This window comes from Haliotis rufescens, unplaced genomic scaffold, assembly GCF_023055435.1.
Source record: "Haliotis rufescens isolate VD_foot unplaced genomic scaffold, xgHalRufe1.0.p SCAF_18, whole genome shotgun sequence".
Classification (NCBI taxonomy): Eukaryota; Metazoa; Mollusca; class Gastropoda; order Lepetellida; family Haliotidae; genus Haliotis; species Haliotis rufescens.
Genome location: NW_025963868.1, coordinates 25,040,252 through 25,054,830, shown reverse-complemented (window position 1 = coordinate 25,054,830; position 14,579 = coordinate 25,040,252). Strand labels below are relative to the sequence as shown.

Below are 14,579 nucleotides of genomic sequence, written 5' to 3'. Positions count from 1 at the left end.
AACCTGCCCCTTCTGCTGCGGAGTACTACGAAGGTGAGTGACTGACGGAGGGAGGTGGAGGGGAGGGGGTGGGGGAGAGGAGGTGACGGACACGCAGATAGTCTGCGAGACACAACCTGCCCCTTCTGCTGCGGAGTACTACGAAGGTGAGTGACTGACGGAGGGAGGTGGAGGGGAGTGGGTGGGGGAGAGGAGGTGACGGACACGCAGATAGTCTGCGAGACACAACCTGCCCCTTCTGCTGCGGAGTACTACGAAGGTGAGTGACTGACGGAGGGAGGTGGAGGGGAGTGGGTGGGGGAGAGGAGGTGACGGACACGCAGATAGTCTGCGAGACACAACCTGCCCCTTCTGCTGCGGAGTACTACGAAGGTGAGTGACTGACGGAGGGAGGTGGAGGGGAGTGGGTGGGGGAGAGGAGGTGACGGACACGCAGATAGTCTGCGAGACACAACCTGCCCCTGCTGCTGCGGAGTATTACGAAGGTGAGTGACTGACGGAGGAAGGGAGGTGGAGGGGAGGGGGTGGGGGAGAGGAGGATGGAGACAAGGGATGGGGAAGCGAGTGTATGAAAGCATAACAGCAATATAACCATCATAGTACGATACCATTGTAACTGTCCGATCATCAGCGACCTGCAACGTCTTAAGGGGTCCTGTCCTGCCCTTTGAGGTGAACTGGGGTTTAACGTCGCGTCCAAGATTATTGCACTTACATAGCGACGTGTATGAACGTGTGTGTGTGGTTTGCTTGTACTAGTCCGGATTGATGCCGATGTTGATAGTGCTAGCCCCCGGAGATACAACGCCGGCATTTAACATGAATACCCCACCTAGACACAGCGTACTGACTCCGAGCTGACCAGTGATTGTTTTAGTCCCTTTATGCCGACCGCCAGGCAGGGTAACAACATGTACCATCTTTTAACGTCTTTGGGTTAACCTTTCGCTCTCCGGGCGGACGCTCCACCACAGAACCGATATCCTCAGGATTATTGGGTCGGTTGATACTCGAACCAAGAAATAATAAATAATTATTGTATAAAGTCAACGCCAGAGAATAACCTGTCTCGATTATGCGACGAAACATTCCATTGGGTTTAATAGACAAAATAGCGGTGAATATTATAAGAATGGATCACTGAAAATCAGTGATGACACCAGGTGTTCGCGAAAGAAGAAAGCATGTCCCGCTCACCGGCAGCTCCCGCCACCAACACAAGTTGCACAAAAAAAGTGTAAAACGCCTAATGTACTGAAAATATCATGTATAAATTCGTCAGAACACTCATTCATCATTCGTGGGATGTCGCTTTGGTTGGTTGGTTGGTTTATTTGTTTGTTTAACGCCGCACTCAGCAATATTCCAGCTATATGACGGGGGTCTGTAAATAATCGAGCCTGCACAAGACAATCCAGTGATTGACATCATGAGCATCAATCTCCGCAATTGGGATACGATGACATGCATCAACCAAGTCGGCGAGCCTGACCACCTTATCCCTATAGTCGCCTCTTACGACAAGCATGGGTTGCTGAAGACCTATTCTACCCCGGATCTTCACGGGATGATGTAGGTAGTATGGCTAGGTCACTGATGCTGCTATTCACAAAAGATGTTTGCCCCGATCATTGAGGGGAGTTTGAGTCAATGTTAATGAGGTATTTTTTTTTTTAAAAGTCCTTATATTCTTAAATATATATATGATGGCATTCATTCCAGTCATGTATTGGTCTTCGTTACTTGCCCTATTAGAAGTGGTTGGTTGGTTGGTTTGTTGTTTTACGCCGCACACAGCAATATTCCAGCTATATGACTGCGGTCTGTAAACAATCGAGTCTGGACCAGACAATCCAGTGATTAATATCATGAGCATCGATCCACGCAATTGGGATCGATGACATGCATCAACCAAGTCAGCGAGCCTGACCACCCGATCCCGTTAGTCGCTTTTTACGACAAGCATAGTCGCCTTTTACGGTAAGTATGGGTTGCTGAAGACCTATTCTACCCCGGAATCTTCACGGGCCCTATTAGAAGTGAGTGAGGGAGTGAGTGAGATGGGTTTAACGCCGCTTTTGACAGTATTCCAGTTACATCACGGCGTGCCAGCTTAATGGGGGAGGAAAGTAATGCAGGTCTCAGACGTTTACCACTTCGGTGAAACCAACGAGCACGGGCATGGTGCTGACAAACCTAGAAACATAATCGGGGCGAACCGGGATTCGAGCCCACAATCATAGGTTTCTGGCGTGCCCAAGGGACGCAACTCTGCACAGCGAATCACGGCGCTGTAGACGACTGGGCCACCCGTGCCCTTTATTTGAAGTAAAATATAAACAATCAACTGTCTCTGACTTGCTATTATGATAATATTATTAGTTATGTTATGAACATGAAGTGGGAAATTTTGGAATTTGAACTCCGAATATCGGCCTCGACTTGATCGCCGATGATCGATACTTACAGCAGCTTCATTCTCGGAGTGACCAAGTTAGCTTTGCTTAACGCCGCTTTGAACAGTATTTCATTTATATCACGTCGCGTGAAAACCTGTCTGGGAGAAAACCCCGAAGTGATGCAGATGTTAGACGGCTTACACTCAGACGAAAACCACGATTATAGGGTTCGGGCACACCTAAGGGAGGCAACTCTGCACAGTGAATGTGCTTACTGCTCTATTAGGCGTGGGATATACGTTATGTTGAAACTCCCGTTCCTGCCTTAGGTGGCCGAGGGTTGAAGTTTGAGCTGTGGAACGCAAGCATGACTGGCCTTGACAAAGTCAGCACGTTGACAACGTCCGACGGTGACTACTACACGCGGACGATCGACAGCGGCTACTACAAGGACGAGGCTGGAATGGACAGGTTCAACACCAGGGCTAGAGGGTTCTTCGTAGCTCCTCGCACATCGGAGTACCGCTTCTACGTCATGGCTGATGATAACGCCGAGCTTTATCTCAGCACTGATACCGATCCTGCCAACAAAGTAATGCTGAATTCCACATCAATTTTAGCTTTTGTTCCTGTCCAGCTTAAGTGGCATTTATGTAACAGTACACTACGGTTAAAACAAACTTTATTTGTCATATACGTTGTTCGTTATAAGCATATGTACAGCATATATACAGCAAATGGGCGGGACAACGAAAAAGTTCGTTATATCCGTCAGTTCGTTATAAGTGTGTTCGTTATAAACGTAGTTTACTGTACTTTATATATTTTTTTTATTTACAGGTCCTGAGGATCATTAAAATTATAGGTTGAGACAAAAGCGGAGATCACATAAAATATAGACAACTGTAGAAGCACTTTTTACTTAAATGCATGGTGTACATCTATCTAAGTTCCCACGAAGTTGATCTCATGAGTATATGTTTTTCATTTTAGGTGTTAATGGCAAAATCCAACGTTGACAGAAAGTATACAGATGACTCGGAAAACCAAGAGTCGGACCTCGTTAGTCTCACGAAAGATGCAAGGTACATTAAAATACTGATGTTTCATTTCATAAACTTTGAGTTGGTGGATGGGTGGGCTTGTGGAGTGATGGAGTGAGGGTTTTTATGTCTAAAAGTAAGTTGTGTTTTCTTTATGAAACCATTCTTCTCTTCAGGTACTACCTTGAAGTGTTAATGAACGAGGGGAGTGGACAAGCGTACTTTCAAATAGCTGCACGCGCATTCGTCACGCCCTACACCTCATCTCAGACAGCGGCGGCTTGGCAGGACACCCAGGAGCTACAGTTCTCCTCCACCGTAATCAAAGATACTCAGGTAGACCATTTGTTTGCTTTTGTAATTCAAAGATACCTAGGTAGACCAATTATTTGCTTTTCTAATTCAAAGATACCCAGGTAGACCAATTATTTGCTTTTCTAATTCAAAGATACTCAGGTAGACCAAATATTGCCTTTGTAAATCACAGATACCCAGGTAGACCAATTATTTGCTTTTCTAATTCAAAGATACCCAGGTAGACCAATTATTTGCTTTTCCAATTCAAAGATACCCAGGTAGACCAATTATTTGCTTTTCTAATTCAAAGATACCGAGGTAGACCAATTATTTGCTTTTCTAATTCAAAGATACCAAGGCAGACCAATTATTTGCTTTTCTTATTCAAAGATACCCAGGTAGACCAATTATTTGTTTCCGTTATTCAAAGATACCCAGGTAGACCAATTATTTGCTTTTGTAAATCACAGATACCAAGGTAGACAATTGTTTGTTTTTCTAAGTCAAAGATACCCAGGTAGACCAATTATTTGCTTTTCTTATTCAAAGATACCCAGGTAGACCAATTATTTGCTTTTCTTATTCAAAGATACCAAGGTAGACCAATTATTTGCTTTTCTAATTCAAAGATACCCAGGTAGACCAATTATTTGCTTTTCTAATTCAAAGATACCGAGGTAGACCAATTATTTGCTTTTCTAATTCAAAGATACCAAGGTAGACCAATTATTTGCTTTTCTTATTCAAAGACACCCAGGTAGACCAATTATTTGTTTCCGTAATTCACAGATACCCAGGTGGACCAATTATTTGCTTTTCTAATTCAAAGATACCAATGGAGACCAATTATTTGCTTCCGTAATTCAAAGATACCCAGGTAGACCAAATATTTGCTTCCGTAATTCAAAGATACCGAGGTAGACCTTTTTTTTGCTTTTCTAATTCAAAGATACCAAGGTAGACCAATTATTAACTTTTCTGATTCAAAGATACCCAGGTAGACCAATTATTTGTTTCCGTAATTCAAAGATACCCAGGTAGACAAATTATTTGCCTTTTCTAATTCAAAGGTACCAAGGAAGGCCAATTATTTGCTTTTCTAATTCAAAGATACCCAGGAAGGCCATTTTTTTTTGTTTTTCAATTGCATTATACTTAGATAGGCCAATTATTCGTGTTTTGATCATTTCACAATACTCAGATAGGCCAATGATTTATATATTAGATAATAATTTTAATATTGCTTGTTTTTATAAGGGTGACAACGCGACAATGTCGCTTCTAGGATTCCATAGTTTAGGTTAGCTTTGAACAGTATTGTGTGAGCGTAATGCCTCAAAGGTGAGGTGAGGTGGAATTGGGTTTAACGTCGCGTCAAAGATTATTGCACTTATATAGCGACGTGCATGCACGTGTGTGTGTGGCTGCTTGTACTAGTCCGGACTGATGCCGATTTATAGTGCTAGCCAACTGAGAAACCATGCCGCAGTTTAACATGAATACCCCACTCAGACACAGTATGCTGACTCTGAGCCGACCAGTCTTTGTTTTAGCCCCTTAATGCCGAGCGCCAGTCAGGGTAACAACAAGTACCATCTTTTAACGTCTTTTGGTATGACGCGGCCGGGGATCGAACCCCGGACGGACCTTCCGCTCTCCGGGCGGACGCTCTGCCACTAGACCACGGAGGCGGTTTAATGTCTCAAAGCCACGTGGGGGCCACAATCATAGGCTGCTAGGGACCAACTGTAACCCAGAATCCCAACAGGGGTTTTTTCACACTAAGTTGACGTTGGTTGCAAGCGTGAAGCAGTGATATACAGTGACATCCCGTTAAACCGGACTTAATTGTTCCAACTGAAATTAACCGGACTAACAATTACCGTATCAACGTATCGTACGTACGGATTAACGTCGGCTTCTCCGGATCGTCCATATACATGGGTTTTTCGAGATCCGGTATATTGAGGTTACAGGATCACTATTCATTGATGGTAAGGGAAAATTTATAAAGAATAATTAGATCGGATTTAAAGGGAGGTCTCAAGCGTGTCCAACTGGAGTGAGACGCGCAAGCACGGGTCTGCTGATAAACCTGGCCGTCTAGTGGTGGAGCGTCCGCACGGAGAGCGGAAGGGTGGGGGTTCGATCCCCGACCGCGTCATACCAAAATACGTTAAAAGTTGGTGCTTGATGTTACCCTGCCTTGAGCTGGACATATAGGGGCTAAACAAGGAAATCGGCTTTAGTCCAGACTAGTACAAACACACACACACGAATCAAACCATTCACCAACAAAATCTTCACAAAGATGTTGCGTGTATCTTCACTATGATCTCGAAGTGTGAGCTATGTACGCGATTTACACTACATCGAACATCTCTAACACTTACAGAGTGTGGTCCTCACCGTACCCACGTCGCAGACTTTGGTGAAGGAGGTGCAGACTGTAACCATCGTCGGCAACGAGGACACCTACTTCAGACTCGGTCTGTTTGGAGTCTACAGCGGTCAGTATATAGCAGTTAGTGAGTGAGTGAGTTTGGTTTAACGCCGCTTTTAACAATTTTCGAGTTATATCACGGCGTGTCAGCTTAATGTGGGAGGAAAGCCTGAAGAGATGCAGGTCTCAGACGTTTACCTCTTCAGTGAAACCCACGAGAACGAGCATGGTGCTGACAAACCTAGAAACATAAACGGGGCGAACCGGGATTCGAACCCATAATCACAGATTTCTGGCGTGCCCAAGGGACGCAACTCTACACAGCGAATCGCGGCGCCTTAGACGACTGGGCCACTCGTGCCCCCTCTTGGGATAGTAAAATAATGAACCTTTTGAGCCAGTATAATTCGACTCAATGGAAATTAGATAGGATAGGAGGATGTTTGAATCAGAAGCCAAACCCTTCACTCCCTTGTAACACGAATGCCGACCTTTTCATCCAGAGCCTCTCCGTTTGACGGCCAGTGATGGGCAGGTGGACAACGCCCTGGCGAGCCTGCCTAGCCTGGCCCCTGACGGTGTGTCAGTGCAGAGAGCGACCGAGGGAGCCGGAGTTAAGTTCACCATCACCTTCGACAGCGAGAGAGGTATGTCTGAAACATTTATCACCCAAAACTGGCTCCCGCAAGAGATATCGCTTGGGTGAGATCAACCGATATCTATAGTGTAGATATCGCTGCAATGAAATTGCATCACAATGCTTTGCAGACCATTGTGACATCATCGGTAACCATGACGTCACAGTCAAATGTTATCACTAACGGCACTGCTACTGAAGCTGTTAGCAGAACTTTTTACACTTAAGACACTGCTAAATACTGTCTACAAATTGAAACAGTTGGAAGAATGATGTTGGATGATAAATAAAATCTCATCCTCGTGTCTTTTGATATCAAATATATCAACACTCGTTGACAAAAATGGCAAAATCCTCGGCAAGCCTCGAAATGTTTTCACTTTTATCAACTCATGTTGATATATTTGATATCAAAAGACACTCGGGTGAGATTCTCTATATGTTTATTTTTTTGGTATTTCATTGCCTTCGATGATAAGGCTAGTGTTCCATTAATAATGGTGCAAATTAGTCACATTACACTTACACAATCAGGAGAATGTTGGAATCTAAGGACTAAGTTATAGGTTAGATAGGGCCATCCATTTCTCTATTACCTCTTTTTAATGAAGCACGATTTCATCACATGTTATGGGGTGTTTATTATAACTAAACGTATAACTAAACGTTTCTTTATCGATATTTGTGTTGGAATAGTTTGGTTCCTCGTGAACAAAACACCAGGAAAATATGTTACACTCACCCACAGCTAATTCTCACCAAGTGACCTGAGTTACAATAAACTAGTGCTAAGCATAGCGGAGTTATGCCCCCTTTTCTTTGTACGTGTGTAACCTCTCTGTCGCCTTTTGACGTCATAGAGAAAAATCAGTTTTCGTCATTTACGGCAAGCTCTTTTTGGTATTGATTGATGTCGGTATATATACACATATAACTCCATTTGATATATAGTTATGTCGTTCAGATATTAGGCAGTATTTTGTTCGCCCACAGATTCCGTAAAGATTCTAAATAAAAAAATCCTCGCACAGTACTTTTATCGGTGTACGATAAATAGCGGAGAAAGTTACTGTTTTTCAACGCAGAATAAATTCTCGGACAACACTTAGAAGTGTATTTTTTTTAAACCGGTTTAATATTTGCAGTTAACTTTACACCATCAAATAGGAAATTTAATATTCTCCACCTCTGCGTAATTTTATAGCCAGAGGTAGATCCAGTGCCGCGTGAGCGCAATTCTCGCACAACCTTCACTTTTCCGATCTTAGGAAAATGTGCTTCAGAAAAAAACCTCGGCATCCAGAGGTTAAACGTCGTCAACTGGAACACCCTTACTGGATATAACATTTCAGATGAAATGCAAGCATGTCGCAATGTAAATGCAATTAGGAGATAAACATACTATGTTTTCAATGTAGAGCTAGGTTACCTGGAGATTTAACCCCGCTAAATTGAATTTGGAACCGAACGCGCAGCGTGAGGTTTCGAATGATAAATTTATCGCGGTTATATCTACAGGTAACCTAGCTCTACATTGAAAACACAGTATGTTTATCTCCATTCTACCATGACTAAATAAAACGCGAACTCTTTGGTGTTCGCAAATATACTGTGTGAAGCGGCATGGGTTGAGTTCAGTGTTTTGAGTGGGTTGTCGATCTGAATTACGGAATCACCAACAAAATATGGCGCTGTATATACTCAAGCAGTTTGTTTACACCGTAATACTTCACTCGAACATATGACAGGCATTGAAAGCATATAAGCACGGCAACTTGGTAAGCTAACATGAGGTGGGCATCCCTAAAGAAAACAAAGCAAGTTTTGCAAGGCTCTCGCTCGGTTATATCCCATTAGTTAGACGTCCCATTAGTTAGACGTCCCAATTGTTAGACATTTCTATTTAGGCAAAGAGGGAATATACCTACAGGTGTAATGGATCAGTCCTAATTAGATTAAAGTACTGAGTAGGGATAGGGGACTCACAGTTTAGGGAGTATAAATGTTATAATTTCGTTTAATTAACCTAAATTACCTTACTCTCAGCACAGGTTCAATAGGCATGAGATTAACTGTGTAAACTATGGAGTAGCTTAATTGTCTTACTGTATGATCAGTTGAAGGAGTTGAGTTTAGATTACGTACTCATCAAACAAATAAAAATGATCTTGGGGTACGTATCATTATCAGTATCGATATGGATGGTTTAAGGAAAGTAGAGTACATCATCTCTCGGCGTGGAAGTGAGCAGTTGATATTAGATGGATATATTTACAACAGAAACCGCGAGAGGCAAACCTGCTCACATTCGAGATGTGTCGTCAAGACGTGCAATGGGAAATGTACGACTGTCGGTGACTTTCTTTGCAATCAGTCGGAACATAACCATCCGCCTGAAGATGAAACCAGAGTGAACTTTGTCAGCAATCTTCGTAAAAGAGCGCGAGAAGAAACCACACAGATGCAGGCATTGCACGAGGAAAGTGTAGTCTATTCTCTCTTGAAACCACAATTTGAATTAGAAAATTATCTGACGTCCCTACCCCTAAATAAAGCTATCCCTCTACTTTTATTTCGTACTTCATGCCACCACTTACCAATTGAAAAAGGAAGATGGAATGGGATACCTATTTGTGAAAGAAAATGTAAACTGCGTTTTATTGATGATATTGGAGATGAATTTCACTATATTTTTAAATGTCCATATTTTACTAAAGAAAGAATTTTGTATATCCCACCTACATATTCTAAAAGACCTAATATGATTAAATTTCAAAGACTTTTCACTTGTAAAGAGATATCTGTATTAAAAAACCTTAGTAAATTCTGTAAATATGTAATGCAAATTGTAAAATCTTCCGGCTAACCACAATCCGCAATTATAATGTGTATTTTGCTGTCAGTTTGTACCTCCTATGCCGAGGATCTCGGGCTGAGCGTAATAAAGTTCTGTTCTGTTCTAGAGGAGCAAGTCACTCAAGTAGATGAAGCCAGCATCCCAGCGATGCCATCATTTCACCAAACTGTATATAATTTATCAAATGTAAAGTGTCATTAAATGTTAAGTATAATATTAAAGTATCTATTTAAAGCTGCTTTGCTTTGTTTGTCAGATCTTATCTAGACTATTCCATTTTAAAGTCTGAGGTAACAAGCATAAGGGTTAGTGTGCACTCAACCGTTTAAAGTGTTGTTATAAGCTGTCTAACTATTGGGACGTCTAACTAATGGGAGGACACCTCTCGCTCTACATCGCAATTCACCATTATGACGTCATATCGCTCATTGTGACGCAAACGATATGACGTCACAGCCAGCCAGCATAGTACCTCTGCCACAGACCAGCGCCATGTGACGAATCGTCACATCTTTCACAGTCCATTCAAGATATTGAATATGCTTTTCATCCGTTTCATGTTTCACAAGTCTACACATTTTCAGAACCAAATGTCAAAGAATGGTTACGGTTCATTAAGAAAGTATCCTAATACGTGAACATCTACTTGTTTTTGCGAAGTTATCCTCTGTTTACATTGGTTGTACGGCTCCACGTGCTGTCATCGCAGCCCAACGGAGAGCTAGCGATACGGTCACTTTGATGTATAAAGATATATTGCCATGCAACTCACTGTCGCAGTTGTTGTAGCATATCTATATAATTATGCAAAACAATATGTAAAGCGCCCCAAACTACTTGCATTAGTCCGTTCTATACTGATTTCTGAAAAGCGCGTTTGTTTACAAACAAGAGAAAAGTCCGGTCACGTGATATGCAAATTAGCCTATGGCGATCGTGTCACCACTGAGTCACCACTGAGTCACCACTGTGTCACCACTGCGCCGGAGTGTGTGTTGTCTCCAAACTGTAAATACATTCCCTTTGTAGATTTCTATCGTGTTTTCTGCACGAAGTGTATTGCCACACATCTTTTTATATTGTAATAACCGTATCTGTGCATTTTGTAACCTGTAATTGTAGATATACTTATTTAAATTTAAATATGCCTACCGACAATGAATGAAAATAGTACTATTCTGTTAATATTAGCCGTCAAACCAGCTGTTTCAATCAGAGGGGGTTTATTGTGATTTAGTAGATTCTGATTGACCAAATTCATGGTAGAATAATCATTCACCACACCCCTTTCACCACACATCATCTCAACCTTCTATGTTCTGATTGACTGAGGATGCATGACATGGGCGGATACAAAGGGGGGGGGGGGGGGGGGGGGTCACCTCCCCTTTTTATTTCGAAAAAAAGACAATAAATAGATCTTAATTGTGCACCCCCCCCCCCCCCCCCCCCCCTTTTTTTTAAAAAAGCTGTATCCGCCCATGCATTACAGTTTAATACTTGACAGTGGTGACCGGGCTTCATTGTTAGACCATTTACGCTTTAAAAATTTTGCATTGTCTATTGGTGTGTTTTTGCAATAAAATATGTTTACTAGTACATGGAAAGACAAATCTTCTGCTTCAGGCGACTTTCCCGACCTCACCTACATGTTCGACGCTGGAGGCCCGAAAGACTGCACGATTACCATTGCAGAAAAGACAAAGGGGAGATCACCCTTGAAACACTTCAGTCTCAAGATGGATGATCTCCCCTCCCCAAGCATTAAGGTCACCGCCAGTGCTGATGACGTAAGTGTACCTGCATCCACATTTAGGTTAGAGGAGATAATAGTGGTTAGATAACCGCAGTTTCAAATGAATATACCGATATTACTTGTTTCTTGTGTGGTATTCTCTTACATATGTTTTAGCGGATGTTATGTTATGCTATGTTATGTTATGTTATGTTATGTTATGTTATTTTATGTTATGTTATGTTATGTTATGTTATGTTATGTTATGTTATGTTACGTTACGTTACGTTACGTTACGTTACGTTATGTTATTTTATGTTACGTTACGTTACGTTACGTTACGTTACGTTACGTTACGTTACGTTATGTTATGTTATGTTATGTTATGTTACGTTACGTTACGTTACGTTACGTTACGTTACTTTATGTTATGTTATGTTATGTTATGTTATGTTACGTTACGTTACGTTACGTTACGTTACGTTACGTTACGTTACGTTACGTTACGTTACTTTATGTTATGTTATGTTATGTTATGTTATGTTATGTTATGTTATGTTATGTTATGTTATGTAATGTTATGTTAGCGCTAAGATTATCTTAAGCCTATGTTAAAGTATGGGGAACTGTGAAGAGCCGGGGTAGAATAGGTCTTCAGCAACCTACGCTTGCCGACTATACTTGGCGCAAGAGGCGACTAGCGGGATCGGGTGGCAAGACACGCTGACTTGGTTGATACATGTCATCGTTTCCCAATTCTGTAGATAGATGCTCATGATGTCAATCACTGGATTGTCTGTTCCAGACTCGATTATTTACAGACCGCCGTCAAAAAGCTTGAATTCTGCTGAGCGCGGCGTTAAACAAACAAACAAACAAACAAACAATACATTATGGAAGCTACGACCATACTAGCCCTAAGAGCGCTTTGTTCAAGTGGGCCAAGGTGATCCAGTCCAATTTTAACAAAGTTATCAACCAACCATACTGAAATCACACTCATTTTAACATTATGTGTTTGTTTGCAGCTGTGTGGGTGTCGCTGTGTATTTGATCCCTTACAATTAGAACTGAGATGGCACCTATTCCATGTTCCAGGTGCAAGCGTCACTGATGTTGTTGTTCAGCGTCCGTTGCCCAGAAATCTACAACAACCCGCCCCATAAATATTTATCACTCGACTATGAGGTTGCCGTGCACAGTTTGTATGGCGTGGCGGTGTCGGACGAGGAACCGTTCTGTGGCCGGTTCTCTTCTAAGAATCCTCAATATTTGTATCTGAAGGATGGCGATTCAAATGGAATGTCCCTCTCACAATACAAGGTGGTGAGTATTGTAATCAATAAGCGTTGACATTAATATTATACTGAACTATCGATAGTTTGGATAGATGCTACAAACATGTCAATAATATCACAACAAATCCATGCACACTCTATGTATGATATTGAAATGGAAAATATGATTGAAAATGGAATAAACAAAAATAATTTGGATAGATGAATCCCTATTTTATCAGACACCTTACGTGGCAGCCTGTATCAGTCGCTGTGTTGAGTTCTTGACTTGGGTAGTTTGCAGCCATCATTTTTAAATCCTGGACAAGCTCCGGTAAATGTGGGGTATGCGTCTGTCTTACATACGGCTTTGTATCGGCCGGTACATCAACAGATGTGTTTGTGAAGCAACAATCTGAATCATCAGAGGTTTCAGAAGGAACACTACTGCTCGCCACAAACTATTACTGCGCCGGGGTGGGGTATAGGTTAGCCTTACCAGCCGCTCTGTATTGGCCAGTACACCAACAGATGTGTTTGTGAAGCAACAATCTGAATCATCAGAGGTTTCAGAAGGAACACTACTGCTCGCCACAAACTATTACTGCGCCGGGGTGGGGTATAGGTTAGCCTTACCAGCCGCTCTGTATCGGTCAGTACACCAACAGATGTGTTTGTGAAGCAACCAGTTGAATCACCAGAGGTTTCAGAAGGAACACTACTGCTCGCCACAAACTATTACTGCGCCGGGGTGGGGTATAGGTTAGCCTTACCAGCCGCTCTGTATCGGTCAGTACACCAACAGATGTGTTTGTGAAGCAACCAGTTGAATCACCAGAGGTTTCAGAAGGAACACTACTGCTCGCCACAAACTATTACTGCGCCGGGGTGGGGTATAGGTTAGCCTTACCAGCCGCTCTGTATCGGTCAGTACACCAACAGATGTGTTTGTGAAGCAACCAGCTGAATCATCAGACGGTTCAGAAGGAACACTATTGCTCGCCACAAACTATTACTGCGCCGGGGTGGGGTATAGGTTAGCCTTACCAGCCGCTCTGTATCGGTCAGTACACCAACAGATGTGTTTGTGAAGCAACCAGTTGAATCATCAGACGGTTCAGAAGGAACACTATTGCTCGCCACAAACTATTACTGCGCCGGGGTGGGGTATAGGTTAGCCTTACCAGCCGCTCTGTATCGGTCAGTACACCAACAGATGTGTTTGTGAAGCAACCAGTTGAATCATCAGACGGTTCAGAAGGAACACTATTGATCGCCACAAACTATTACTGCGCCGGGGTGGGGTATAGGTTAGCCTTACCAGCCGCTCTGTATCGGTCAGTACACCAACAGATGTGTTTGTGAAGCAACCAGTTGAATCACCAGAGGTTTCAGAAGGAACACTATTGCTCGCCACAAACTATTACTGCGCCGGGGTGGGGTATAGGTTAGCCTTACCAGCCGCTCTGTATCGGTCAGTACACCAACAGATGTGTTTGTGAAGCAACCAGCTGAATCATCAGACGGTTCAGAAGGAACACTATTGCTCGCCACAAACTATTACTGCGCCGGGGTGGGGTATAGGTTAGCCTTACCAGCCGCTCTGTATCGGTCAGTACACCAACAGATGTGTTTGTGAAGCAACCAGTTGAATCATCAGACGGTTCAGAAGGAACACTATTGCTCGCCACAAACTATTACTGCGCCGGGGTGGGGTATAGGTTAGCCTTACCAGCCGCTCTGTATCGGTCAGTACACCAACAGATGTGTTTGTGAAGCAACCAGTTGAATCATCAGACGGTTCAGAAGGAACACTATTGCTCGCCACAAACTATTACTGCGCCGGGGTGGGGTATAGGTTAGCCTTACCAGCCGCTCTGTATCGGTCAGT

General features: G+C 42.8%; 1 protein-coding gene across 5 annotated transcripts in view; it reads left to right on the top strand.

Moving 5' to 3' along the window:
- LOC124132985 (fibrocystin-L-like) overlaps positions 1 to 14,579 on the top strand; it is a 153,579-nt gene that overhangs the window by 63,273 nt on the left and 75,727 nt on the right. For 3 of the 5 annotated variants that reach the window (XM_048398465.1, XM_048398463.1, XM_048398464.1), the window contains exons 13-19: positions 2,729 to 2,991; positions 3,393 to 3,484; positions 3,619 to 3,778; positions 6,135 to 6,249; positions 6,686 to 6,829; positions 11,303 to 11,466; positions 12,510 to 12,737. In XM_048398465.1, coding sequence (XP_048254422.1) covers positions 2,729 to 2,991; positions 3,393 to 3,484; positions 3,619 to 3,778; positions 6,135 to 6,249; positions 6,686 to 6,829; positions 11,303 to 11,466; positions 12,510 to 12,737 — 1,166 coding nt within the window. Of the gene's footprint in view, positions 1 to 308; positions 373 to 421; positions 486 to 2,728; positions 2,992 to 3,392; positions 3,485 to 3,618; positions 3,779 to 6,134; positions 6,250 to 6,685; positions 6,830 to 11,302; positions 11,467 to 12,509; positions 12,738 to 14,579 lie in introns of those variants that run through there. The other 2 variants (XM_048398467.1, XM_048398466.1) reach the window with 2 other exon arrangements.